Below are 26802 nucleotides of genomic sequence, written 5' to 3'. Positions count from 1 at the left end.
AATGAAGGGGACATGTTGGCGCCCCCACACCCCCATAGCTCTGATTGGCATTTTCCCAAACAGAGGATTTGCTGTGTTTCTTTGTTTCTTTTTGCTTTGCTTTCCTAGGGAAGAATTAAAATGTTCAAACACCAGTCTCTGGGGCATTGTGGGCTCCATGGTAACCGGCTATTGGTGCTCTCACCCTGCCTTTCTGGAATGTTGCGTGTACCCAGAGAAGCTGGGGTGCAGGGCCTGCGGGGAAGGAAGAAGACAGGCTGGAGATGGGGGGGGGGGTGCTGTGCTGGGGGGGGGCTCCATGTGCACCCTGGAAGAGATGACCACTCAGTCCTCCAGGTGAGGGTGCCAGTGTCACATCATCTTTGTGACCCGGCTGAAGAGAGCAGAACCTCTGCCTACCTGACATGTGGTCCTCCCACCTCCATGGGTTGGGATGGGGCCCCCATTAGCCAAGTCAGGCTGCCCACAATCTGTCCTCTGAGAGATCTGAGGGGCCTGGTCAACCTCCCCACAACACCCTGGTCCAGAGTGGTCCTAGCCCCCTCCCAGTAAGCCCCTCATCACTGCCCCCTGGATCCTGTGCCCCAGACCTGTGTCTGAAGACAGACCTGAAGACAGACCTGCGTCTGGGGTGGCTGAGCTGAGTTGGGGGTTGGTGCTGTAGGAATACCCTCAGAATCAAATGTGAGACTCCTGATGTGGGCTCTGCCTGGAGCCCAGGAGCTCTGTGGTTCCAACTAGGAAGTCACCCGGTTCTTCAGCTGCCCACTATCTGGCCAGCCTTTTGCGGCCTTTTCCTCCAGGACTCGGGACAATGTCTGCATCTTCTAGGTGAGACTCTGGAAACCAGCCAGTGGGCAGGTGTTAGAGAGTATACATCATGGACACGAAGATGCCACAAAACCTTCAACCAGCCATAGAGACCACAATAAACCAAGGTCCACCTAGAGACCACAGAGCCATCTATAAAGCCAAAGATACGTCAAAGACACCAAGGTGCCAGCGTCTCCTACCATCGGACAGATGGGAATAAGTCAAGTACACCCAGAAATCACAGAAGTTTCCACCAGCTGTAAAAAGAAGTATGGATTGCCAATATACCACAGAACCTTCCAGGAGCTGGAAAGACATGGATACAGGATAATTCCCGAGGGCTGCTCAGTTACAGACCTGCCACTAGGCACACACATGCACACACACATACACACCCATCAGAAGGACTGCCACCAGGAGCACACATACACACATATCTACCCAAAAGATTCTTACCAAACATACACACACGCACACACACATCAGGGCAGCCAACACATACAGACTCAAACACACACTTACCAAGAGGATTGATTGCCAACAGTCATACACATGTACCCAAGGAGAATTGCCAACACACAACCCACCAGGAGGACTGCCACAATACACACACACATCCACCAGGAAGATTGTCACCAGTCAAATACACAAAGGTAGCCAACAGACATGCCAAAACATAACACGAACACAAAACACGCAAATGCTCATGAGGAAGACTGACACTAACCACACACACACACACAGAGAGACATCCACAGATACCTACCAGCAACCCACCCTCCCCACCCCCACAAATACACATGTACTCCCCTCAGGCACACATGTATTCCACACACAGATACACATGTACCCACCAAGAGGACTGCCATCAACCACATATTCATATACACACACACGAAGATAAATGTCACTGAGTATACACACAGACATGTGTATCCACCAGGAGGACCAACAGAAGCCGCCCACCCACACCACACATATCCCTCAGGAGGGCTGCCACTAGCCACACACACACACAAACACACATACTTACAAGGAAGACTGCCACCAGCCCTTTAGACACATACACACACGCATGTACCCACCTTTGGGAGATTCCTCCTGGTGGTTTCATGTGTGCTTGACGTGGAAGTTCTCCTGGTGAGTACATGAATGTGGAATGCATCATGATAATCTTCCTGGTGGTTGTGTGTGTGTGTGTGTGTGTGTGTGTAAGTGTGATAGCAATCCTCCTGGTGGGTTTGAGTGTGTGTGTATGGGGGTGACAGTCCTAGTAGGTTTGTGTGCATGTGCATGTATGTAGCTGGTGACCATCTCCCTGGTGAGTGCATGTGTGTACTTGTGATCACAGTTCTCCTGGTGAGTATGTATGTGCACGTGTGGTAGCAGTCATCCTAACAGATGCAGTGTCCTCGGCAGTCTTCTTGGTGGGTGTATGTGGCTGGTGGTGGTCTTTCTGGTTGAGTTAATTAAAATTTATTGTGCCAACCTGGCTGATAAACACATGTGGGGTTAATTGAAGGACGGCGGGATAAATGGCTCAGTGAGCCTCACCTTTCTAGTTCTTGGGTCTCTTGCTTTCAGATGGTCGGACCAGGGTGTAGCTGCCTTAGCCAGTTCCCTGCTCCAACTTGCAAGATTCACTTCCTGTGGGATACAGAAGGATCCCTCCCAAGCTGTCTCCCCCAAATATATGCCAAACTACTGCTTGCGAATGGCTATACATTTGGAGGTCATCAGAAGTATGTCAGGGGTTATTCTCCCTAAGAGCAATCAGCCATCTAGAGCAAGCAGTCACCACTGTTTATCCCACAACAAGTAGGGCCCACTCCTTTCTGATAAGGATAGTAGTTGTCTGTTCCCTTGTAGGAGACCCCAGAGAGGTCAAACCCGCCCAAGGATGACTAAGGCTATGCTGCCATCATAAATCTAGGGTCCGCCCATATTGTCACATGTATACCCCCAATCCCTCCTATTCCTATTGCATATATGTCCCTAGACCACCCCCTCTCATTACTGTATTACCTATAAAACAACCTCTTCCTGTGATGCATGTCCTCACCTGTAATTAGGGGGCTTGCATGTCCCCAGAGAAGATAAAAAGCCTGGGCTAGCATTAAAATCTCTCTCTCCCTCCACGTGGACCATGAAGCGGGGCTGAAGTGAGTATGCTACCATGAATTGTGTCTGACTCCATTTATTTCAATACTTCACTTCTATCTCTCATGCGCTCTATAACTTTACTATGATCTTTACTTATTATCGCTGTACAATTGCGCCTATTGGACCCGTGATGATGTGTTAGAAGCTGGCTTCCCCTGACAACTTCCTGCAAGACATCCCCAAGGAGAAGTCATATGAACCTACCCCGATGCAGCCCTGGGTGCTGGAGCACCCGTGTGGAGACCCCTGACAGCGCTGAGATGCTTACACGCTCACTGACTCAGCTTTCCTCCTGCAGTCGGCATCACTGCGTGTGTTTTGTGAGATGGAGGAGGACTTTGTGGATTGGTGTCAGACATATAGGTTAATGTTAGACTTGTGGGCTTGGGCAGCACTGGGTTGGGATGTTTTCTTGATGTGCACTTACCCTTTATATAAAACTCTCTCTTATACATGAGTTTCTGTGGATTTGTTTCTCTAAAGTGCCCAGACAAACACATATTATGGTACCTTGAGAGTGGGGTACTGGAGAAACAAATCATAAGATGGAGAGTAGATGTTTGTTTGACCTCTCGCTCATGCTAGTTTTTCTCCTTTGTCTAGCCAGAGGTCAGATAAAGCCACACTGTTTACTCGGTTGTTTACTGGGAGAAATAGTGAAATAGAAAGCTTTTAAGCCCACTTGCTTTCAGCCATTAAAATTTGGTCTTTTGATGGGTTTAAGCCATGCCTGCAAAGAAAGCTTTGAAAAGGTATGCCCCACCCAGAGCTTTGGAGTACTCAAGAACCAGTAGTCTTTGTCAGAAGCTGGAAAAAAAATCTGGAACCATGAAGAAAACTCCCCTTTAGGACTGAATGTTAAAGGGAGCCTGAGAGGAGGCTGAAATGCTCGCTAGGTGGCACCTGGATCTGCTTGTTGAGTAGAAGTGGGAGAAATGCAGCAATAAAGAGGAGTTGAGTTTGGCCACTAACACCTGTGGACTTGGTTACAGGAAAAAGAGAAGAAGACGAGAATGGGTTGACTGGTCTAAAGTTCATGACCTAGCACGAGGGGGCTAGGCTTGCTGAGTATTGGTGAGAATCCATGGTCTAAAGGCAAGGCGACCAATGGGCACCCTGTGGAGACTGGGTGAGGCAGCCCACATTGAATTGACCAGAAACCGAGCAGATGGAGGTTTTTGAGCCTGTGAACTGGTGCATATTGTTGCTGACTTCATGGATGGCCTGTCCGGATTTGACTTTGCTTATAGACGCAGACTTCACAAGGTTCCAACTGGAATGAAGATTCTTCATGTCAAAAAAACATGATTGTCTTTTCAGAGCACTGGGTTGTGGTAAGTGGGCAGTATAGATATTGGATACCCCAAATTGGGGGGATAACAGCATGAAGTAGCTGGCTTACAAACTTTCATAGGTGGGGGAACATATTCACAGGATTATAGGATTAAGGTGTAGGTGTTACTTAACTTCAATTGTGAAGCTAAAGAATGATGTACATACATGTGCCAAGTTAGCAAGGGGTAGATTGAGTTAGGTAAAGTTTATTGTGCCAACCTTACCGATAAACACATGTGGGGTTAAGGGCAGAGAGATAAATGGTTCAGTGAGCCTCACCTTTCTAGTTCTTGGGTCTCTTGCTTGCTGATAGTCGGACCAGTGTGTAGCTGCCTTAGCCAGTTCCCTGCTTCAGCTGGCAAGGCTCACTTCCTGCAAGACATTCCCAAGGAGAAGCCACATGGACCTACCCTGATGTAACCCTGCGTGCTTGAGCAGCCGCGTGGAGACCCTTGCCGGTGCTGAGATGCTTTGCTCCTCCACTCCCTGCCCCGGAGAATTAAAACCACAATGGTGTTTTGGGTTTTTTTGGTAGATTTGTCTACAGATTTGAGCACCTGGAGTTGACTTCTGAATCTAAGCATTATATGGTGTTCCCTTACTCACCCTTTGAGACATCCGCATTGTACAAGGAGTCTGTTGGAATTATACTTGAGTTATATACGGTATTTAGTGATCAAGGCTAGTTCATGAGTTTCTTTGTTCTAGACAGTAAGACAGGTAAAGGAGGCCAGGGCAATGTATCCTTTTCTATGAGCACACTCCAATAGAAATAAATCCCCTCCTGAATATAGGAAAATCCAGTTGAGAGACAGAAATGCAAGCAAAACAAGATAAAGAGCTAATGACCCCAAATTTGAAACAATAAATCTCAAACCAAAGTACCCGAATACATAAAGAAGTTGATGATTTCCCTTCATAAACTCCATCACCCTATTTTAAGAGTGACATTAAATAGGGAAACCTTAAGTTCCTATTAGAAGTAAACTGTCATTATCATTCCATCTGTCAAATAAACAGGAAGTGTACAGTCACTATTTGTCAACATACGCATTCCAAAGTGTTCTACAACAAATTTTTAATAACAAACTTGAATTCAAGTCCTGTTAAATATTTGACAAAATAAAGCAAGTCCTCTTTTTCCCCCCTCCCCTTTTCAACTACTTAAACTTTGGAAGCCTTATTTGGTTTGTTGGTTGGTTTGCTTGCTCTAAAGACTTGCTGTGTCTAGTCCATTAAAGTCTTGCCTTCAAACAAGCAGCTACCTAAATGAGGCATCAACTAAGTACACATGGAGGAAGCAACCAGTGGTGTGATCCAAGGGTTATAAATAATGTAATCAAAATTCAAAGGAGGGAAGGGGAATGTATTAGGACTTAAGTCAGTGGTTCTCAACATTCCTAATGCTGTGACCCTTTAATACAGTTCCTCATGCTGTGGTGACCCCCAACCATACAATTATTTTCGTTGCTACTTTATAACTGTCATTTGGCTATTATGAATTAGGCGACTCCTGTGAAAGGGTCCTTCGGCTCCCAAAGGGGTCTGATTTGCACAAGGCTGCTACAGTGGAAGCCCAAAATCTGTTTGCAGGGTCCACACATGGATTAAGCCTCTGGTGAATCCCTTCTGATCAAAATTGAGGGATGCAAAAAGACTTATTATCAGTGAGAGCCATTGGCAAAGTTGATTATGGCAGATATAGTTAGGGTAACATGTATATCATTTGATCTCCCTTTGACCCCCCAAAAAGTGAATGTGAAATACACATGGTTAAACCTTTGGTGAATTCCCTCTGCTCATGGACCAGAGATGTGACTAGCTTTGTTATTATGCATTGGAAAGTGGATTATTCAGATACGGTTAGGTTAAAATATAGCATCTTATTATCTGATCTCCCTTATGGTCCATTTTAAATTTGTTCTAGTTTTTAATATTTTCTGTTTTCTTTTTGATTGAGGCTTTTCTCTTTTATTTTGTTATTGTTTTTTTCAAATAATTATGTACATGAAATCCAGGATAAGTTGGTCTTTATAGACACTAACTAGATTCATGATCCTTGGGGGTGTTGCAGATGCGGTTGGGGCAAATGGAGAGCTAATGGTGAATACAAGAATGAATAAAATGTTCTGAAACGGATTGTGGTGATGATTGTACGACTCTTATTAATGTGATTGAACTATTGAATTATATGATATGGGAATTATATGCCAATAAAACTATTTTTAGAACCTTGCTGATTGAAAGCATATTGACATCCTTGCAGTCGTTTACTCATAATCATATCGGGATTCCGGGAGGCTAAGTACTGTTTGCCTAGTCTGACAGTTGGCAGTGCAACTCAAACCGCAGTTCTAACCAAATTTCAAACTGGTGCCTTTGCTATTTCATGGTCTGTTAATAGGGAAAATGAGAGCAAAATCCAAGTCAAATATATCCGAGTTTTATCATCCTCTTACCTCTTACCTCTCACCTCACCCTAACTGTCCCATAGGCCTACATATCTCTATGATGTTGGAAGTTATGCCACCAGTATTTCAAATACCAGGAGAGTCGCCCATGGTGCACAGAACATAAAAAAAATGTTTGAAAACTAACCAATGTAAACCCTATGGATTAAAACAGAAAATTGTTCAACGTAGTGCTGGGAGAACTCAAAATACACAGTCGCCACAACAATGCACTTTAGCATAATATTGCTCACAGTGATGGCATGAGACCAGGAATCATATTGTTCTGTACCCCAGGCTGTCCTGAGTCAAAGCCAATTCCACAGCAGCTCAAACATCCACCTCCGACAGTAACATTCTAACCTGCTGAAAAATGTAGCACTCTGTTTTCTGGTCTGCTTAGTCAACACATGCTTCTTAGCGCGACAGTGTTTCTATAAAGGATTATCCGGTACTACAAGGATAACATTGTACTACTATGGATTTTTTTCTTGCTTGCTTAATTGAAATTAATGAGATTTCCAGTTGGAATACATCCTCCTAAGAGTTCTACTTAAGATGCTAGAAATCCTATAATATCTTTGGTTATCGTCTTTCATTCCAAAACTAAAGGGAAAACAACAAACAAACAAAAAACCAGACTTTCTTTCTGGGAATAAGATCAAGGACCAATGCTTTCCTTCTGTGCAGTCCTGGTTTTGTCTCTAGCACCAACTTCGCAATTTGTATTTCCGCTAGGTTTCAATCTCCTGTTGATTTTTCGGGAACCCTCCAGTTTTTCTAAAACAACAACAAAAAAATTTTCCTCCTCAAAATTCCAAAGCCCACTCCAAACTCATAGAAAGGAAGGCACTTGCTGGCTTGTCTAGTATTAACCCAGTTGAATAGAAGCTAATGCTAAATCTTGATAGAAAAATAAGTGGAATTGTGCATTCACTAAAAACACTGGTCTTCCAGATGACTAACCCGTACATTTACAGTTTTAAGACTTTGTGGTCTTTGAAGATCAATGTGATGCTCTCTCAGTAACGCTAACTTATCAAGGTAAAACATTAGTAAGACTCTAGCTTGACAAGTGTGGATATCGGTCAATGAGCACTGGAGGAGCCATATGAGCAAGTACACACACACAGACACACACAGACACACACACACACACAGTGATTCTCCTCTTTTCATGCTAAAATTGTTGAAGAGGACATCATGGTCCTAAAACCTGATGGTTCCTCCTCCAAAAATTAATACTCATAAGGGGAATGGCACTCCTTTTTCCTGATACCCCACTCCCTCCCTCTGCCCAGAGACGCTGGCCAGGCAGAGCTCAGCCTTTTCCAGTTTCCTTTCTCTCTGGTTCTCGTGCACTCAGCCACCATGCTGGTTTCTCTGTCAGGTCTTTCCTCCCATTGACAAGACCGCCTCAGAGCTGCCTGAATGGTCTGTCTTCTGGTATGTGCAGTGTTGGAAAGTCACTTGTTGCAACTCCGTTCTCAGAACTTACGTGTTCTAACCTGTAACTGGCTTAAGGAAGACAACACAGGAGGTCTTGATGGGGCGCAAAGGACATCTGTGACATCTGCTGTCGTGTGTCCCCTCCTTTGAGTGTTAAGGACTATCACATGACACATTGCCCTGCAGAAAGTCAGAGCCTGCCACATAATTTACAAGGTCCCTTAGTGATGTCAATGGCTGGTGCTTAAGGACCCCCCTGAACTCACCCGGGGCTCCTTGAAGAAAAGGCTGGCAATTTTCATAAGCACGAGAGCCAAGAGCCCTGCCTGGATCAGCTCTGCTGTGAACCCGAGCGCTCTCCTTGAGTCAAAATCATGGGTTTCCACACACTTCACGAGCAAAGCCACACCTTCCTGTCCTATTAGGCAGATTAGCCATGCTTCCCTCAGCGATACCACCAGAATCATAGTATACTCATCTCCATTATTGGGAGTTAAGAACTGTAGGGACTCACAGTGACCCTGCGGGCCAGAGTAAAACTGGCCCCTAGAGTTTTCTGAGATTTATCTAGATTGTGGTGGTTTTACTTTTTAATTCTTTGTTGCTACAATCGTGGTGGTGACCCTGAGGCAGAGGGAGGTTACACATCATCTGCAAACACACTCACCTCTCAGTGTGGCAGCTCTTTGCTTGTCACCCCACGTGTACGTAGCTTGTCTTTGTTTTTAGTGAAATGATGAATTAGCCTCGGTGGACAGGGCTCCCTTTTATGGGAATGTTGTTCATATCCAAACATTTGTCAAGGGGATGCCCTCTACTCGAGAGAGAGGACACCCCTGCGTGCCAGGAGTTCTTGCTCAGTCCTAAATGGATTGGTAAAGATGTCAATGACATCAGCCTATAATTAATTACATATTCTCAAAGATCAGCCTTGCCATTCTCTTTAGCACCATTAATGTGTATAAACGTGAAGGAAGAAGAAACAAGAGGATGACCTAATATGCCTTTGAAGACAATTACATTCCTGTGAGACCAGTGAAAGCCATACATGTGTGGTAAGAGTCTATCAGGCGGGGAGCAATGATAGTTCAAGCTGGAACTGCGTTCTCTAATGGAAAGGTTTTGGCCTCTAAGTCAGGAGCTGGGATGGAGACACCTCGCTGTCGCTAACCCGCTGGATGAACCCTGACAACAGAAGTTTGCTAGAAAATATTGATTGTTCACCCTGCCAGATGCCTGTGTCTATTATTTTATTCGATCCCTTTAACATCACCACGAGGGAAACATTATTCTCTCCCAATTTACAGGGAACAAAAATTAACTCAGACAAGTGAGTTAACCTACTGGAGGGCACATGCTGGTAGACAGAGCTTGCAGACCAAATACTGAAGTCAGTAATGAAGAAAAGAGGGGGGCGGGAGCACAAGAATGGACTGTGATTGCCTAAGTCATCTTAAAGGAGTCTAACCATGGGGTGGTTGGTGTACTCTAAAATCGAAGCGGGCGTGATTGTACAAATAATCTTGATATTATTGAAGGAACTATTGAATTATGGGATATGTAAATTACTTTCCAATAATACTGTTGGGGGGAAATGCCAGGGAATAAAAACTTATTTCGTGAAAAGTCTGAGTTTTATTCAATACATAACTAAATATTACAAGCATAGTTCCATCTAACTTTTTATACCTATGGACAGAATGACCATTGCAACGGGCGCGTAGACTACACCATCGCACAGCTGAAGTTAGAGGAGGGAACGTGCAGTTGTGATTTCCACTTGGGTGGCTGCCTCAGAGAGAGCACTGACTACAAGCACCATTGTAACGAGTTTGCGGAACTCCACAAAATATGACGTCTGCATTCTGCCAAACCCTGTCGAGCCAGCTGAATCTCACCGCTCCCGTCTTTGATTACTTCCAACCCCTTCTTCCCCCGCAGCCCCCTCTCTCAAGTCCAGAGGGAAAGATCTGCTGCAGAAAGATAGCAGCCACGTGTCCAACACAAGCCCTCATTCATGCAGCTGCTGAACGAAACAGGACCGCCAAAGCTACCGCCGCGGTCCAAACCACCACCCCTCCCCTCAGTTCCTGTGCTGGCTTCCTACGTGCACCCCGCACCCCACCTCTCCTCCACCACTGGGGAGATGTTTCAAAACCTAACGTGGATCATGTCTCTGCTGCTTACAATTCTCCAAAGGCTTCCCTTTTGGTTCAGGGTTAAACCCAGGTGTTTCCATCGTCTGGGTGGTGCCAATGGTTAATGGGCTGACTGCTGACCCAAAGACGAGCGGTACATGTCTGGGAAGAAAGGGCTGATGAGCTACTTCTGAAAACATAAGCATTTGGAAACCTATGGAGCTCAATTTTACTTGACCACATGTGGGGTCAAAGTAGATGAGCGTATATACTCGTGGATAAGCCAAGTTTTCCAGTCCTTTAAAAAAAATCATTTTATTGGGGGCTCGTACAACTCTTATCACAATCCGTCCATCCATCCATTGTGTCAAGCACCTTTGTACATTTGTTGCCATCATCATTCTCAAAACATTTGCTTTCTACTTGAGGCCTTGGTATCAGCTCATTTTCCCCCTCCCTTCCCAAGCCCCCCTCATGAATTTATAAATTATTATCAATAATTTATAAATTATTATTATTTTGTCATATCTTACACTTTCCGATGTCTCCCTTCACCCACTTTTCTGGTGTCTGTCCCCCAGGGAGGAGGTCACATGTAGATCCCTGTAATCGGTTCCCCCTTTTGAACCCACCCTCCCTCCACCCTCCCAGTATCGCCACTCTCACCACTGGTCCTGAAGGGATCATCCGCCCTGGATTCCCTGTTTCCAGTTCGTATCTGTACCAGTGTACTTCTGGTCTAGTCGGATTTATAAGGTAGAATTGGGATCATGATAGTGGGAGGGGTGGAAGCATTTAGGAGCTAGAGGGAAGTTGTATGTTTCATCGTTGCTACACTGTTTCAGCACATTTTTAATGCAGTTTTTGTGGAAAAATTAGGTGCCTCCGCTGATACTCGGTTTGGCTTATACTGGGGGAGTATATATGGTATGCAGCAACCGGTGTTTGGTTTCCATCGCCTATTCCGAAACCAAACACCACACTCGCTGCCATCACGTCCATGCTGACGCACAGTGACACCCTGGGGGTCGCTGAGACTGTAACTGACAGCCCAGCCGCTGGTGGTTTTAAGTGCTGACCGTGCGGATCACAGCCCAATCCATAGCCACGTTGCCTATTAGGCCCAGCGTAATTTGGCTTCCCCTTGATGACCTCACCTTCGACTGCCCTGCTGAAGTCACACTGGGCCCTGGCAGTCAGCCTGGCACTTTTGGTTAAGATGTTCCAATCCTAGGTAGTCACATCCTTTACTCACATACTCCTCCTCCCACTTTTGGTGATTGATGGACTACTTAAAAAAAATCATTTTATTTGGGGCTGGTAAAACTCTTATCACAATCCATACATTCATCCATTGTGTGTCAAGTACATTTGTTGCCATCATCATTCTCAAAACATTTGCTTTCTACTTGAGCCCTTGGTATCAGCTCCTCATTTTCCCCCTCCCCTCCCCACTCCCCGCTCCTTCATGAACCCTTGATAATTTATAAATTATTATTTTGTCATATCTTACACTGTCCGATGTCTCACTTCCCCCACTTTTCTACATCTAACCTCCTCCCAGGGGACGGAGAAGTCCTCCCCTTCTTAATGATTCTCCGCTTTGTGTGGAGTGGAATTGGAAGGCCTTCTAATCTAACATGCACTTCAACTGGTGAGCAGAGGAAGGAATGAGTGATGCATGAGACAGATGGCTGAAAGTCAAAAGTATTACGTCAGTGAAGTAATCCAACACAGAAGGGCACGTGTTGTAAAGGCTGTATCACTCAGGGATGGAAGGAAATCGTTTTCAAGGGTGGCAGAGAAAGAAGGCAGTGTGTGAATGTCACTGATAAATAGAAAAGTACCTGGAGAAAGAAACCCGAGGGAAACCACCAGAGAGTTGTGATGGGAAGATGGATTCAATAGTGTAAGTTAGTTAATCCACCCACATTAATTCGATGGATTAAGGAAAGAATAAAGGCAAAGCTTCACTGTGAGAATTGAAAGAGAAGAGCATAGCTGAAATGTCTGACAGGTAAGAATGTTTAAAAAAATAATTTTATTGGAGATTTGTACAACTTTTTAAAAGATGTTTATCTGTGTTTTACTCACTATGCAAAAGCATTCGACTGTGTGGATCATTACAAGTTATGGCCAATATTTTTTTCAAATCATTTTATTGGGGGCTCATACAACTCTCATCCCAATCCACACATCCATCATCAAGCACATTTGTACATTTGTTGCCCTCATCATTCTCAAAACATTTTCTTTCAACTTAAGTCCTTGGTATCAGCTCATTTCCCCCCCTGTCCTTTGTCTCCCCCCCAAACCCTTGATAATTTATAAATTATTATATTGTCATGTCTTACCCTGTGCGATGTCTCCCTTCACCCACTTTTCTTTTGTCTGTCCACCAGGGAGGAGGTTATATATAGATCATTGTGATCGGTTATCCCTTTCCCCTCACCTTCTCCTTCCCCTCCTGGAATTGTTACTCTCATGATTGGTCCTGAGGGGTTTATCTGTCCTGGATTCCCTGTGTTTCCAGTTCTTATCTGTTATCAGTGTACATCCTTTAGTCTAGCATGATTTATAAGGTAGAATTGGGATCATGATAGTGGGGCGGATGAAGGAATAAAGAACTAGAGGAAAATTGTATGTTTCATCGTTGCTCTACTGCACCCTGACTCCTAGTCTCCTCCCCGCGACTGTTCTGTAAGGTAATGTCCAGTTGCCTATAGATGGGCTTTGGGTCTCCATTCCGCACTCTCCTTCATTCACAATGATATGTTTTTTTGTTCTTTGATGCCTGATAACCTGATCCCAGCAACACCTCGTGATCACTCAGGCTGGTGTGCTTCTTCCATGTGGGCTTTGTTGTTTCTGAGTTAGATGGCTGCTTGTTTATCTTCCAGCCTTTAAGATGGAGCACCATCAGCTTTCTTCACTCTGAGGTGCTCTGGCAGGATCTCTGGAAGGCTATGGCAAGTCAAATTCTCCTCAAACCAGTCCTTGGTACAAGCACTTACAAAAATCATTTTATTGGGGGCTCATACAACTCTTAACCCAATCCATATATATATCAATTGTGTAAAGCACATTTGTACATTCATTGCCCTCATCATTCTCAAAATATTTGCTCTCCACTTAAGCTCCTGGCATCAGCTCATTTTTCCACTCCCCCTCATGAACCCTTGATAATTTGTAAATTATTATTTTGTCATATCTTACACTGTCTGACGTGTCTTCGCCCACTTTTCTGTTGTCCGTCCCCCAGGGAGCAGGTTATATGTAGATCCCTGTAATCGGTTCCCCCTTTTGAACCCAACCTCCTTCCAACCTCCTGGTATCCCAACTCTCACCACTGGTCCTGAAGGGATCATCCACCCTGGATTCCCTGTGTTTCCAGTTCCTATCTGTACCAGTGTACATCCTCTGGTCTAGCCAGATTTGTAAGGAAGAATTGGGATCATGATAGTGGGTGGGGAGGAAGCATTTAGGAACTAGAGGAAAGTTGTGTTTCATCGTTGCTACATCGCACCCTGACTGGCTTGTCTCCTCCATGACCCTTCTGAAAGGGGGTGTCCAGTTGGGGGCAGGCACTTTTATATGTTCACATAAATGCTCAGGAACAGCTGTATTTTCAAAACTCTGAAACAGGATTACTTCTGTGGAGTGAAGTGAGGAAATGGTGGGCATGCAGAAGGGAAGGGCTTTATACCTCACCGATTGTTAAGTGTCTCCACACATTGATTTTGTAGTTCAGCTCAAACTAGAGAATGAACTCTAACAAAAGAGACCAGTCAACTTCATGTACTATGCAGCAATTATAACACGTGATGGTGGTGCTGGAGAGCTTTTTGCGTTCACACCGAAGCATTGTGTGGGAGAGAACACTGCTAAAGAACTTTATTATTATTTTTTAAGTTCTCATCAAAGTCCATTATGGGGTTTTACATTTGTGTGTAGAAAGACAAGGTCAAGACAAGGTCGTAAAAGATGTACAATAAATGCTTTTTACTGTTTTCTCTGCAGAGGGATGCAGTTGAAGGAACTTTCACTTTTAATTTCATAGTCTTAGGAATCATTTGACATTTTATAACAATCGTGTATCATCTGTATAATCAAGGAAATGGTCTTTTTTAATGTTACTAAGTAGTAAGTACCGGTTTGCCTGTCTCATCTTGAATGACATATACTCCTTTTTTTAGCATTAGGATTTTATAGATTTGTTCTAAGGAATAAACACACTTCTTTTTTTTTTACACAATTCTTATTTACTTCTAATCTTGATGTCTTCTGCCAAGAAAAAAAATTAAACTGGCTTAATTACCTACTTTGTGATGACAGGACCATCTCTTGATAGTAAAGCAATTAATGCGGTTCTGTCATTTGAATTCTGGCATAAAGCAAAAGTCATCGTATTGAAAATAAATTTAGGTGGTTGAATAAAAAGATAGGTATTTGAATAAAAAGAATACTTCCATAGCTCACATAAGCATTTATAGTTGAGTGTGAGCCTTGAAAAAAGAACGCAATCAATCAACCTTGGTTCACTGGACTTTTCAGGAGGGCCCCTGGGTCATGTTTCTGCCTGCGATCGTTCTCCCACTTTGCACGGGCGCCAGGGTCCCGAAGCTTCGCGCGGCCCCTTAGAAGTGCAGGCCGGTCGGCGGGCAGCGCCGGGCCCCGGGGACTGAGTCAGCGCCGGGCCGCGGAGTTCGCGGGAGGCGAGGGCGGGGCTTCCTCGCGCCCACACCGAGCCCCGCTCGACTTTCCCGAGCCGACGTCTCTTCCTTTGGCCACGCGCGCTTCCCGAGGTCGGGACCAGCCAACGGGACAGCCACCAACCTTTCCCCCAGGGAGCTGCGGCCCCGCCCGGAGGACCTCCCCGGACCGGGCGGGCGGGCCGGCCGACCTCCGCCGCCGCTCTTCCGGGCCCGCCGCCGCCGCCTCGGTGCCCAGCCCGCACCTCGCGGGGCCGTTCGCCGCACCGCCGGCATGGACACCGGCTCGGACGCAGGTCAGAGGCCCGCGGGGCCGCCCCGCGCCGGGGTCGCGGCGCACGGCGCTGGGCGGGGGGGCTTGCGGGGAGGCCGGGCCTCCGGAGCAGGCCGCCGCGTGCGGGCTCCGCGCGGGGGGAGCGCTCCCGGGCCGGCTCCCGCGCGCGCCGGGCGGCGGCAGGTGGGCAGGACGCGCCGGGAGCGAGCGCGGGCGGGGGCGCGGCGGGCCCGGCGGGGGGGGCGGCTGGGAGGATGGCTCAGCTCTTTCTAAATATAACACCCGCGTGAGGCGGCTGAGCGCGACGCCGGGCCGCAGAGCCGCCGCTCGGGCAGGGCGCCGGGCCGCTCCGGGACGCGGCCACACCGCGAGCTCGCGGGGGGCGGGGGCAGCGGCGCGGGCAGCAGACGGACGCGGGCGGCGGCGGGCTGGCTTCGCGGGCGCGGCGGGCGCTGAGTGACCGGAGGCGGCGGCCGGTCCCTGCCGCCCCGCGAGCGGCGAGCCCCCCGCGCCCTCCCCCTCGCGGCTCCTCCCTCCCTCCGTCCGTCCTCGGTGCAACATGGCTGCGGCCGCCGCCTCCGCCTCCCAGGACGAGCTCAGTAAGTGCGGCGGCCGTTCTGCGGCCGGGGCCGCGCGGAGCCGGGGTGGGGGGGCTGGGGGCTGAGACCCGGGCCGGGCTGGGGGCTGGGGGCGCCGGGCTTGGCGCGGGCCGGGCGTGGGGCCTGGCGGGCGGGCGGGCCGGGGCCGCGGGCGTTTGTAGGCCGCAGGTTTGCACCGTCACGTTGCGAAATTGAAACTGGAGCCCCGGGCGGAGCCACCTCCGCCGCGACCCGCCCCAGTGCGGGGCGGAAGGGGCCCTGGAGCCCGGCCCCCCGGCCGCCGCTGGCCGCGGGGCCGGCGAGCAGTGTCCGCCCGGCCCGGCTGACCCCACCGCGGCCACTGGCCGGGCGCTCGGGCCCGCGCTGGAAACGGGTCTCTCGGAAAGCGAGTGAAATGCCGTGGCGGTGACACCCTGGCCACCAGCCGAAAGGTCACCAGCGGGGGTTAGCCCGCAGGTGGAGGGGGAGGGCCGAGCAGGCCAGGCCGTTCGTCGGAGGAGAAAGCACGCGCCGGCGCTTCCAGAAAGGACAGGCCGGGTGCACCGGATCACAGGCTTCGCAGCTTCCCATGTTCGGGGAGAGCGGTGGTCACCCCGAATCCCACCCCGCCCCGCCCGCCGGCCGGGTTCGCCTGGTGCTTTGTGGGAAGTGTAGTCCCTGGGCACCGCGGACCCGCACTCCGCGTGTGCTAGGTGTGCGCCGTCACACGTGTTCTCATGGGATATGCACCCGGAACGCTTCGTTGAAAGGCGTTAGGTTACTTAACATCCTCTGCCGCCTGCCCCAGTTTATGACAGAGACAAGAAAGGGGTTATTATTGTGTTAAATGGACTGAAGCATGTATCACATGTTTCAAGCCTTGTGAAGTTGGTTTAAGCCTCTTCTGAATTTCCTGATGGACCTCATAGTTTTGTTTCTTTAATGCTAGGCAGTTAAAGCTACTTATATATGTATGATCTCACTTTTGCCCTCATAACAACCTTCTGGGACAGGCAGGTAGGAATTCATCTTTGTGTGAAAGACCAGACTGGCTTGGGGAGATTAGCGTTGCTTGCTGCTTTGACGTAGAACTGGTAGGACAGGGAGTAATGGTCCTTTTGGAAGCCGAAACTCTTGGTATGTTCCTGGGCGGGATGGAGACACGAGTAGACTGGGTCTCATGGTGTGGTTACAAATAGCCACAGAGTTGACTGCTCCTCTGTTGGTCTCAAGGAGCCTGACAGTGGTCAAGTAGCACCAGACCTTCTGGAGAGCCTAGTTCTTGGGTTGTTAAACAATGGACAAACTGTATGATGTCTTAAGTTCCCTTTGTGGCATTAAACGTGTTAACATTGGTGAATTGCCTGTGTGAATGGGTAACAAAATCATCCAAGGAGAATGGGGTCTCATTCTGAAGCAGCTGCAGTATTTGTGTTTATGTTGTGTGCTCGTGGCCTTGTGTAGGTCCCAGTTAAGGTGAAGGTAGATTTTGTGGGGCCTTAGCTATCTGCTGATTTGGTTTCTATATTTCTTTTTCCAGCAAGAAAGAAATACTTGGCAGTTGGTGCCTTCGAATAATTCGCTTTGAAGTCACATATGTAAACTGACAAAGTTTCAACTAAATTACTTTTAGTTTCAGAATGTCTGTAATAAAAGGGGGAGATGGCTGGTAAAAGGTAATTTTACAAATTTCACTCACCCCCACCTCCCAAACCCAAACAGATTCTCTGAATCTTTGTTGACTATTACTTATGGCTAGGAGATTTCCCTTGTATTTTAGCAAACAATGGAATTGACAGTGTATACACCCCCCCCACATAACTGAAATTATACCGTTAATAAGGTTATTCTACATTATCATCTATCTTTCAAAATAACTTGTAGACATCAATAATCTTCCCTCTTAATAGTTCCAGAGCAGCACTGCTGAAAGTGCTTGCTTTGTACATATTCCTTTTCTCTTTAGAATAATCCTAAGAGATCAGTAATATTTCTATCCTTGTTTTATGGAGTGAGAAACAGGCTTCTTAGGCTCCCAAGGTCCCGTAGTAAATAAGTGGTGGTGGTGGAGGAAGTGAACCTCGGGTGTTTTAGGCTCTAGTAATGCTCTCCTAACCAACCACTAGGCTCTATTTTCCGTGCCCTTCCTCAGTGCTCACGGTGATGAACAGTTCCAATCACATGCATTGCTAGCTTCTCAGGGAAGTGTTCCCTGATCCAATTACTTTACTACTTTTTACCAGTGCCATAAGGTACTAAAGAAACACCACAGCTTGGATCTATGAAGAATTATAATATTGGGGAAATAGGACACTATGTAAGGAGCAAAATGTCTGATTAGATGATACGGATGATGCTATAGTAATAATCTCTGTGACTTCCATGTATGTTACTTAGAAATATGTAGCTTTTAGCACTGCATTTTCTAGATTTCAAACCTTTTCAGCTAAAGTAATGCATGTGCCAAATACATTGAAAGTAAGTTCCATCTCCTTTTAGTGATATCTCCCCCCACCACACTTTGCAGAAGTGCCTGAGGAGCAGGGTTGATCGCTTCTCTTTATTTATCAGCCCCCAATTCCTTTTTTATAGTGTCATGGGGCATGAAACCTGCCCAAAGGAATGCAGGATAATTTGGGTTGAGTTTTGTTCACAAACCTCATGTACTCCCCGCTTTCAGTCAGGTGCTTTTTAATAGGATAATGGTGAAGTGTGTGATTGAATTATTGTATGGTATGTGAACTACATGCCAGGAAAACTGTTAAAAAATAGTAGTAAAGCTAAGGTTTGAAGGTTTATCATGTGTTGTAATCACTTTGCTTTATGAGCTGATTGAATCCTGACAGTAGCCCTGAGGGTTTGATGCTCTTCTGGCCCCCCCGTGATGGGGCTACTTCCACAACTGTTTACCCGACTCCGGTAAACAGTTGTGGACACTCACAGGGGCAGCTCTGCGTGTCTTATAGGATTGCTATGGAGCGGCATCGACTCCATGGAAGTGAATCTGTTTGTTTTAGGTTCATGTTGAACAGACATATTCAGTTTGGGGGTAAGATGCCAAAGGAGAGAAGAATTAGCTTTGACTGTTAGAGGCAATTCTAGTTTATAAATTTATAAACTACCTAAGATCAGAGTCTGTAGCTTTCTTGCTTTATATGTTGATATAATTCTTTGACATGAAATGGATTGAAATGGAATTCAGTACTAGCCATGTGGGCTAGTTTTTCTTCTAATATAAGCCCCTGCCCGTTCATGGAAAAATTGACATTGAAGTTGTATTTCAGCAGTGGGCAGAGATTTCTGACAGAGGGAAGGAAGCATTTGTGACATTTCACCTGGTCAGCTGTTCAGTGGTTTCATATTCTGGGCTTTATAATTACTAGGCATCCTTAGAATCTGATCTTCATTGGAATAACGACAACTCTTGTAGGGACAACACTTGTCCCTACAAATCTTAAAGCAAATACTATTGAGCGTAGCCACTTGGCATTTAAAGCAAATACTTTCCAGTGTAGCCATTTGATGTAGCTGTCAGCTGCAAAGTTTGGTCAGAGAACCTAGGCAGAATTTTGCTTAGTCTTTTAAAGGATCTGATATGGGAAACTGGGCAGCTTTTGTTTCCAAATGCGATTTCTTGGGCATCGTGAAGTAGCCCCAAAGAGATGATAGAGATGTACCCTACAGACCTCATTGTTGTAGAAAAGCTGTATAATGAATCAAGTCTGTATTATTTACGTTTTGCTAATTTAACTGGATAAAAACAAAGGAATGGAAATGGAATGGTTCAGCCCTCTGCAGGCAAATTGATTCTGAGCTATCTGTGTGCGTGTTGAATTGCCTTCGAGGGTTTTCTTGGCGATAATCTTTCCAGAAGTAGAGTGGAAGTAGAGTGCCAGGCTTCTCTCCACCGTGTCATCGGCTGGCTTAGGTCAGACAACTTTAGCTTAGCTAAAAAACTGAAGTGGATTTTCTTTTAAAGATTTCTATTCTTTCATTCCAAAATTTCTCCCTTTTTTGTTTTGAATTATGCATTCAGTAAACTGTAATGTTTAATAAAGAAAAATGCTGATGAGATTTGGGCCATTTAACCTTGTTCAGAAAGGAGATGTTAAGATCGCAGGGCCTACCAGTGTACTCAGCTGGGTGGAGCCGAGTAGCTATTTCAGGTTTCAAGCCTGACCAGTCTCTTGTCCCGAAGGGTTTCTGTCTCATATGGCATGCTTTACCCCCATCATTTCCAGACCAATAAATGTACTTAAAATTGTCCTATAAGCGTTTTACTGTTGAGTTGTGTGACAGATTTATATAATTTCTAAATACCTGTTGTGTAAATAGCTATTATGAAACTGGAGACTCTGGGTGGTGCAAACAATAAGTTTGGCTTCTAGCCAAATTGTTGGCAGTTTAAGGTCGCCAGGTGGTCCTCTGGGGGGGGAAAAATCAAACTGTTGTGTGTCAGCTCTGTTGTGACACACAAGAGATCTCATGAGTTGACATCGACTCATTGGCAACAAGTGGTTACTAGTTTAATATAAACATGGTATGCAAAATGCTTAATGGAAGCAAGTTTGTTGGAATCTCTAAGGAATGAGACTAGCATTCCAGGCTTAGGGGGATAATAGCTTGAGCTAAGATAAGATAGTAGAAAAATATTGTGCATCTTCAGAAAAAATGGATAATATAACATGATGGTGTGAGTGTGAGGGCCCATATGGCCGTAAGGAATATTAGGGGAAAGTTGAACTTTAAAGTTTGAGACCTGGCCTTTTTTGATTTGAGATCCTGGGCAGAAAGTTTTACCTTCCTGATTTTCAGTGTTCTTTCTCATAAGCATAGTATTACTAGGATGAATGCTTTTGAAAGTAGATTTGCATAAGCAATTAAGCTATGTGAAGTGTTTTTGTTGTTGTTTTTGTGGAAGAAACAGTAAAAGGTAGAGTTGGAAAGGTGGTTTGGGATCATTTGGGTAGGAATGCTAACAACTAGTTTGGAGAACCATGAAAGGCTTTTAAGAAAGAAGCAAGGTGAGTCGATCTTGTTTTTAAGAACTCACATGTGGCTGTGGTATGCTGATTGGAAGGATCCAGGGGCTAGAGCAGCGGCGCTAATTAGGAAGGTTTCTCAGTGGCCAAGTCAAAGCACTTGGGAGCTAAATGGAGGCAGTGGAAGCAGATTAGGAAGGAGGTAATGCGATCTAGCTAGAGTCTCTAAGGTCCGCAGACATGATGGGTCCTCTGAGGGAGGATTATTAGGGAGGACTTGCAGATGATTCCAAGAATCAAACCCGAGAGGTGATGGGGATGGAGGCGCTGAAGGATAGCCAGCTTCTAGGCCTGGGTAAGAAGGTGGAAATGAGAAGAGAGACAGATTTATTGTGGTGAATGAGTTAGGTGAGTTATAGAAACACCATGTGGAGACTGTGTAGTGCTAACACCTCTGGGGCTGGATTCAGAGCTGGTTTTGATACCTGGCTTTGCCACTTTCTAGTTACTGTGTTCTTGAACAAGGGCCGGGACATCTGGGTCATGGTTTGTCATCTGTAAAGTGGCATAATAAGAATCAAAGGGTTGTTATCTGTCTGGCAAGAGATAAAGGATGTGGCAGAAGGATTTGCACATTTGGTTCTGAAGCTTGGGAGATTTGGGAGAGATGGTGAAATCCTGGGAATAAACAGACTGTTGTTTGGGGGTTACTCACAGTTAGGGGTGAGAGGACAGATAAGACCCAGGGAGGGGGATGAGGCATGCTCAGAAAGGTCAAAAGTTACTCAAAGGGTCAAAGGTTAACCCATTTACCTTCTCAGTTGTAGATTATAGTGTGCAAATAACACACCCATCTACTAACATTCTTCCTGTAAAGCTATTGTAAATTCAGACACTGTATTTGGATTTTGTTTATTATACACACACAAACACACACACACAAACATACACATACAGAAACACGATAATGTTTGTTATATTGGTATTACTGGTTCTTTTTTTTAAGTCTTCAGTGATAATTACCAGTCTATTTTTTTTAGAAGCTGTAGCATGTTCCTTCTCCTGGATAAATTGTTTGTGGAAATATTCTTTACTCTTTCCTCAGTTTGGTATCACTGTAATTTGTATCCCTCACTCTTATTTTGCAAAGCAGGGCACCACCTGAGAAGATTTTAGCACAGAAATAAAAAGTAGTTATTTTTTTTCTTTAAAATGGTAGCTATATAAGTGTAAGTCCTTTTAATTGTACTTTTTTTCTGGTGTTCTAAATAATAGATTCTTTGTACAATTGCATATGTACCAGTGGATGAACATACCATGGTGATACAGAGGATTTTTGTCAAGACTGGATAAACCATGTATCACATTGATTGTAGAGGTTAGTAGATTTGGTTTCTTAGGATATATGCATTTTTTGGGAAGTAACATTTAAAAATGCATAGGTTATCAGGTATCAATTTCCTCCGAAGACTTTCATGTTTTTTTTTTTTTTCTGTCTTGCTATCCTAAGAGTCAGGGAAGTTCTTGTTAAATTTATGTCTGAAACCTCTATTCTTTGTGATGCCAAATATAAATTTAAGAAGTTAGCCAGAGAGGAGAGAAAAACCTCAAACTTGAAGATACTCCATAGGGTGCACGAGGAAGAGACAGTGAGTATTAGTTTACAAGTAGCACTGTCCACCACCCTGCAAAACACTCATTTTACATGTTATAGAAATACTTAGTCTTTCTAAAAATGTACATTTGAGAAAAGAATATGTAGAGAGGCATACTCATGTTCATTGGCTACTCCTAAATCTGCCATTTTGACATAGAAAAGCCACTTCGTTTTATATTATTCAGAGGCAGAAGGGGGACAGTAGCAGTTTTGCATATGGATGATAATGGTTGGCTCTTTGAAACTGAATTCAGAATGTGATTCTCTGATATTAGTCTCAGTGCCAATTGAGTACCTAGGGTTTTGTTTGATCGATTCAAATGTATACTTTGTTGCTTTCTAATAATTTGATTATGTCCCTTCTACCCGCAGTAGCATTTCTACCATGTATATTGCTGATGATGGTACACAGTATCTTAATTCACTTAGGCAGAATTCTGAGGGATTTTGTAAATGAAATTTTTTTATAAACCACAGTTCAGGTTTAGAATAAATTTGAATTTTTCTTGTCTTTATTTGAAAAGTTTGTAGAGAAATAGGAAATTGAGAGGTAGAAAGAATTGTCTAGAAGAAAAATGAGTACATTATGTTCGCCTAGATTCTTTTGGCTTCAGTGTTGGAGCCTGTGAAAGATGTATTAATGTCATGGTGATATATTACCATTTTAAAGGCAAGCAGGCCAAATCACACATGCTGAGATTTAAATAGCGACTTAAAAAATAACATTGTGGAGTTTATATACCAAAATAGATTATCCTAGTAAGTAATTAACTGCTTTGAGCAGTCCTTGACTATCATGTTTAACTTGAATGCAGTCTGAACTCTTGCATAGTCAGTATGGTCTCCCCTAAATTGGCTTTCCTAAGCGGAACTAATCCTTCTGTTCATTGGTTTACTAACCCTGATTTCTAACCAGCTTCTATCTCTGGGGTAAAGGGCCTCCTTGGAATGTGGGGATGTTTGTGGGCTTCGGTACAACTAGAGTCTGACGCTTACTCATTAAAGCTAGGCTATAAAGCAGGGCTGCTGTCTCCTCAGCTGGCCTGCTCTGTGACTCCTGACCAGTGCCTGCTGGTGCAGGGAGGCAGGGCTTGCTGGATTGGGGCACTGCCTGAGCCTTGTGGGGAAGACTGATGGGCTAGGGGGATCTAGAGATGGCTTGTCTGATTGACTTAGTTCTGGGGGGAGATGATACTCTCTGGGACTGCATCAGCGGGGACCTCTTGTTCAGGATCCCAGAGCCAGGAAAAGTTCTCATTTTTTCACCTTTTAGGGATACCTCAGCTGGATCCTAGAACCACAGTGGATTGTCTGTTTCCCTGCCTCTGTTTACTGCAGGGCTTCGAACTAGTTTGGATGGTTTAGTCATGGCAGATGCAGCAAAATTGAAACAGACCTGATTTTGTAAAATGTGGACTTATTGGAATGATATCCAGAATTAAGAGTCTTGAAAGAGGCAGAGTTGAGCCTGATGGGGGAGATTGGGTTACTGCAGGGCTGTGGAGAAGAGCGTACATTCAGAGCTTCACGGCTGGCCACCAGCATCCTTGAGCCAGGCTCAGGTCCTGACAGCTGTGGGAGAGCTTCCCTTGCTTCACAGTGCTCATGCTGCCCGTGTTTTCTAGGAGGGAGATTACGTTTCTAGCAGGGCGTTGACTTGTGGCTTTCCCCATTTGTTTATGATTCTGCTATATCCAGATTTTACAAATTTGGGTTTATTCTGATTTCACCTTGGTGATCATGACTGAACCAGGAAGAACTGGTTTAAAGCCCTGATTTATTGCAGTTACTGATACTCTTCTTTCAGGTACATTTGACTTATTAAATTCCTCTTCATAAAGGTAGGTGAGGGTGAGGTGGGGGTAGAAATTAAGCCTGTATTTAAAAACAAAGATTAGAAACTAAACTTTAGATATTAGTTCCCAAAGAAAGCATCCGTCTGGCATTGACTGGATTTTAGCTAGTGTTAGAGTAACATTTAGGGAATTAAAAAGTGTTTGGAAATCAATAGATGAAATGCAATTTAATTACCAGTTAGTACCTGGTTAGATAAATAATTTTTAAAAGAAACATAATAGAGTGTCACAGGATTTCAATTACCAGAAAATATTTTGAGTATTGCCCAGGAAGGCTTCTTTATCCTTCATAATTCTAGCCTCTAACTTGTAATTGCACAGATCGACAAAGTGCAGAGGTACTCATGCCTCGCCCCATTTCTGATTTTGTGGCTTTTCTGTCATTTAGTTCCTTGCGGTTTTCTTTGATGCTGAGTGCTCAGCTCTGCACTTGCTACTTTGGTTCTGCTCATGTCAGCCTAGACACAAAACCCACTTGTTTCACTGAAAGCCAAACCAATTAAAATTTTATCTCCTCATGAATTTCAGGGGTTAATTTACGAAGATGTTGAGGAAGGGGAAAGGCTTGACCTGGAGGACTTGGTTTTCTGCTGTTTCCTTCCGCCTTCCCACACTCTTTTCACTGAACAAAACTCTAGTAACTTTTCTTACCCCCCTGATGTCCTGAATAAGAGGTTCTGCTACAGTCAGAATCTTTTTTTTCCCCTAGCCTCCTAAACCCTTGTCATGTCACCTAACAACAAAGTTCATTTTCCAAAGATTCCAGTGTGAAAGTGTTATAAATTACCATCAATTTCCTTTTTGGCCTTACTACAGATGTTAGATGTAGAAACTTTGACATAGCTTGTTGTATGTGCGATGAAATACTCTTCATTTGATGCAGGGTATTAAGCATTGAGCTGCTAACTGAAAGGGCAGTGGTTTGAATCCACCAGCCTTTTGGCAGGAGAAAGATGAGGTGGTTTGCTTCTTTACAGATTGACAGCCTCATAAGTCCTGTGGAGAAGTTCTAACTTTGTCCTCCAGTGTCTCCATGAATCAGAAGTGTCAGTGGTGGTTTTGAGTTTTATTCATCAGTGACTACTCTATTCAAGACACTGAGTTAAGAGCTGGTATACATGAGAATGTGGTTCTCAACTTGAGGGGCGATAGAGGTTTAAGAAGAATGAGTAAGGATCTAGGTGGAATCAGATTCAAATTACACTCCACGAGAAATCAAGTACTGGGAGAGGTCTGTTGGATTCTGTAGTGCCAGCATCTCACGGAGGGTAGAATTGGGGCAGGAGCTGTGGAATATTTGTATTTAAGCTAGACCTGGAATTAGTGCATTTGGATGTTTGGAGATGATTAAGAAAGGTTAGAAGAGTATTAAGGGTCGAAGGATTTGTTTAACCAAAAGACTTGGGCTAACTGTACATTTGAGAAGCTGTGATTTGCATGACTGTTATGTAGTGATGGGTTATGTGGTTGAGAAGGTCCCTTTGCTATAGATAGGTTCACCTTTAGGAAGGATTCTCTATTTTCTTTCTTCAAGAAATACCACACACAAATGAGGTAAGCCTGTAAGCCTGGTCAATGCCTTTATCCCATTTTAATTCTTCATTTATACCTGTGACCACCAAGTCCTAGCACATAGTAGGAATTCAATAACCACTTGAATGAGTGTGTTCTAGATAGGGAGAGAGTATTTCCCATAGAAAATAAGCGAATGCTGGATCTTGAAGGAGCAGAATTTAGATGAGCAGGGAATAGGACATAGGCTAAATTGCATTTGAAAGATTAGATGTTAGCTTCTTATTCATGGTACTGAGATTTCTTTAGTTTATTCTGCCCTTTGAATTTGTATATTTCCCCGCCTTGTCATAAATACTGCCTAAATGAGACCAGTTCTTAGCAACCTTGAGATATTCTTTCAGACAAGGCATCCTGTATATGGGATAGTATGAAAGGCTTCAAACAGTTCATGGAGAAAACCCCATTGACTTTTAATTCTGGTTTTCCACAACCTTTGGAAGCCCCCTTGTAGGTACTGCTAAGTGTTCTGTGACAAACAGCAGGACACTATTGTAGACAGTTGCATGTTGTAGGCAAGGTCTGGTCTAGACCAAAGGTCAATTACTTTTGGCATTCTTGCTCTGCTTCTAGTTACCTAGGTGTACTTAGAAGAGTCTTTAACGATCAGTATGCTTTTTTATGTTAAACCATCTTTCAGCCCTCACTTTTTCTGCAATTCCACTACAGACCTTTTCTTTATGCAGGTTTCAAAATAGATTTTCTTTTTCTTGACTTGATTGTACTTACATGGGTGTTTGTAATAATCCATTAAATGGTACATTTATATTTTATCTATTTGTGTTTTATGTCACAATGAACAAGAGAGAAAAACACAAGAAAG

The 26802-nt window shown here is 44.8% G+C and overlaps 1 protein-coding gene across 5 annotated transcripts in view; it reads left to right on the top strand.

Moving 5' to 3' along the window:
• Nucleotides 1-14990: 14990 nt before the first annotated feature.
• The window catches only part of ECPAS (Ecm29 proteasome adaptor and scaffold), a 99931-nt gene continuing 88119 nt past the window's right edge, over nucleotides 14991-26802 (top strand). Inside the window, exons 1-2 of one of the 5 annotated variants that reach the window (XM_075560308.1) lie at nucleotides 15085-15356; nucleotides 22170-22272. In XM_075560308.1, the coding sequence (XP_075416423.1) occupies nucleotides 22251-22272 (22 nt within the window). In that variant the 5' untranslated portion in view covers nucleotides 15085-15356; nucleotides 22170-22250. Of the gene's footprint in view, nucleotides 15357-15780; nucleotides 15934-16226; nucleotides 16365-22169; nucleotides 22273-26802 lie in introns of those variants that run through there. The other 4 variants (XM_075560310.1, XM_075560311.1, XM_075560312.1 and 1 more) reach the window with 4 other exon arrangements.

The sequence above is a fragment of the Tenrec ecaudatus genome, chromosome 10 (assembly GCF_050624435.1).
Source record: "Tenrec ecaudatus isolate mTenEca1 chromosome 10, mTenEca1.hap1, whole genome shotgun sequence".
Taxonomy (NCBI): domain Eukaryota; kingdom Metazoa; phylum Chordata; class Mammalia; order Afrosoricida; family Tenrecidae; genus Tenrec; species Tenrec ecaudatus.
The sequence above is the reverse complement of the archived record's forward strand: the minus strand, read 5'-3'. Positions and strand labels throughout refer to the sequence as shown.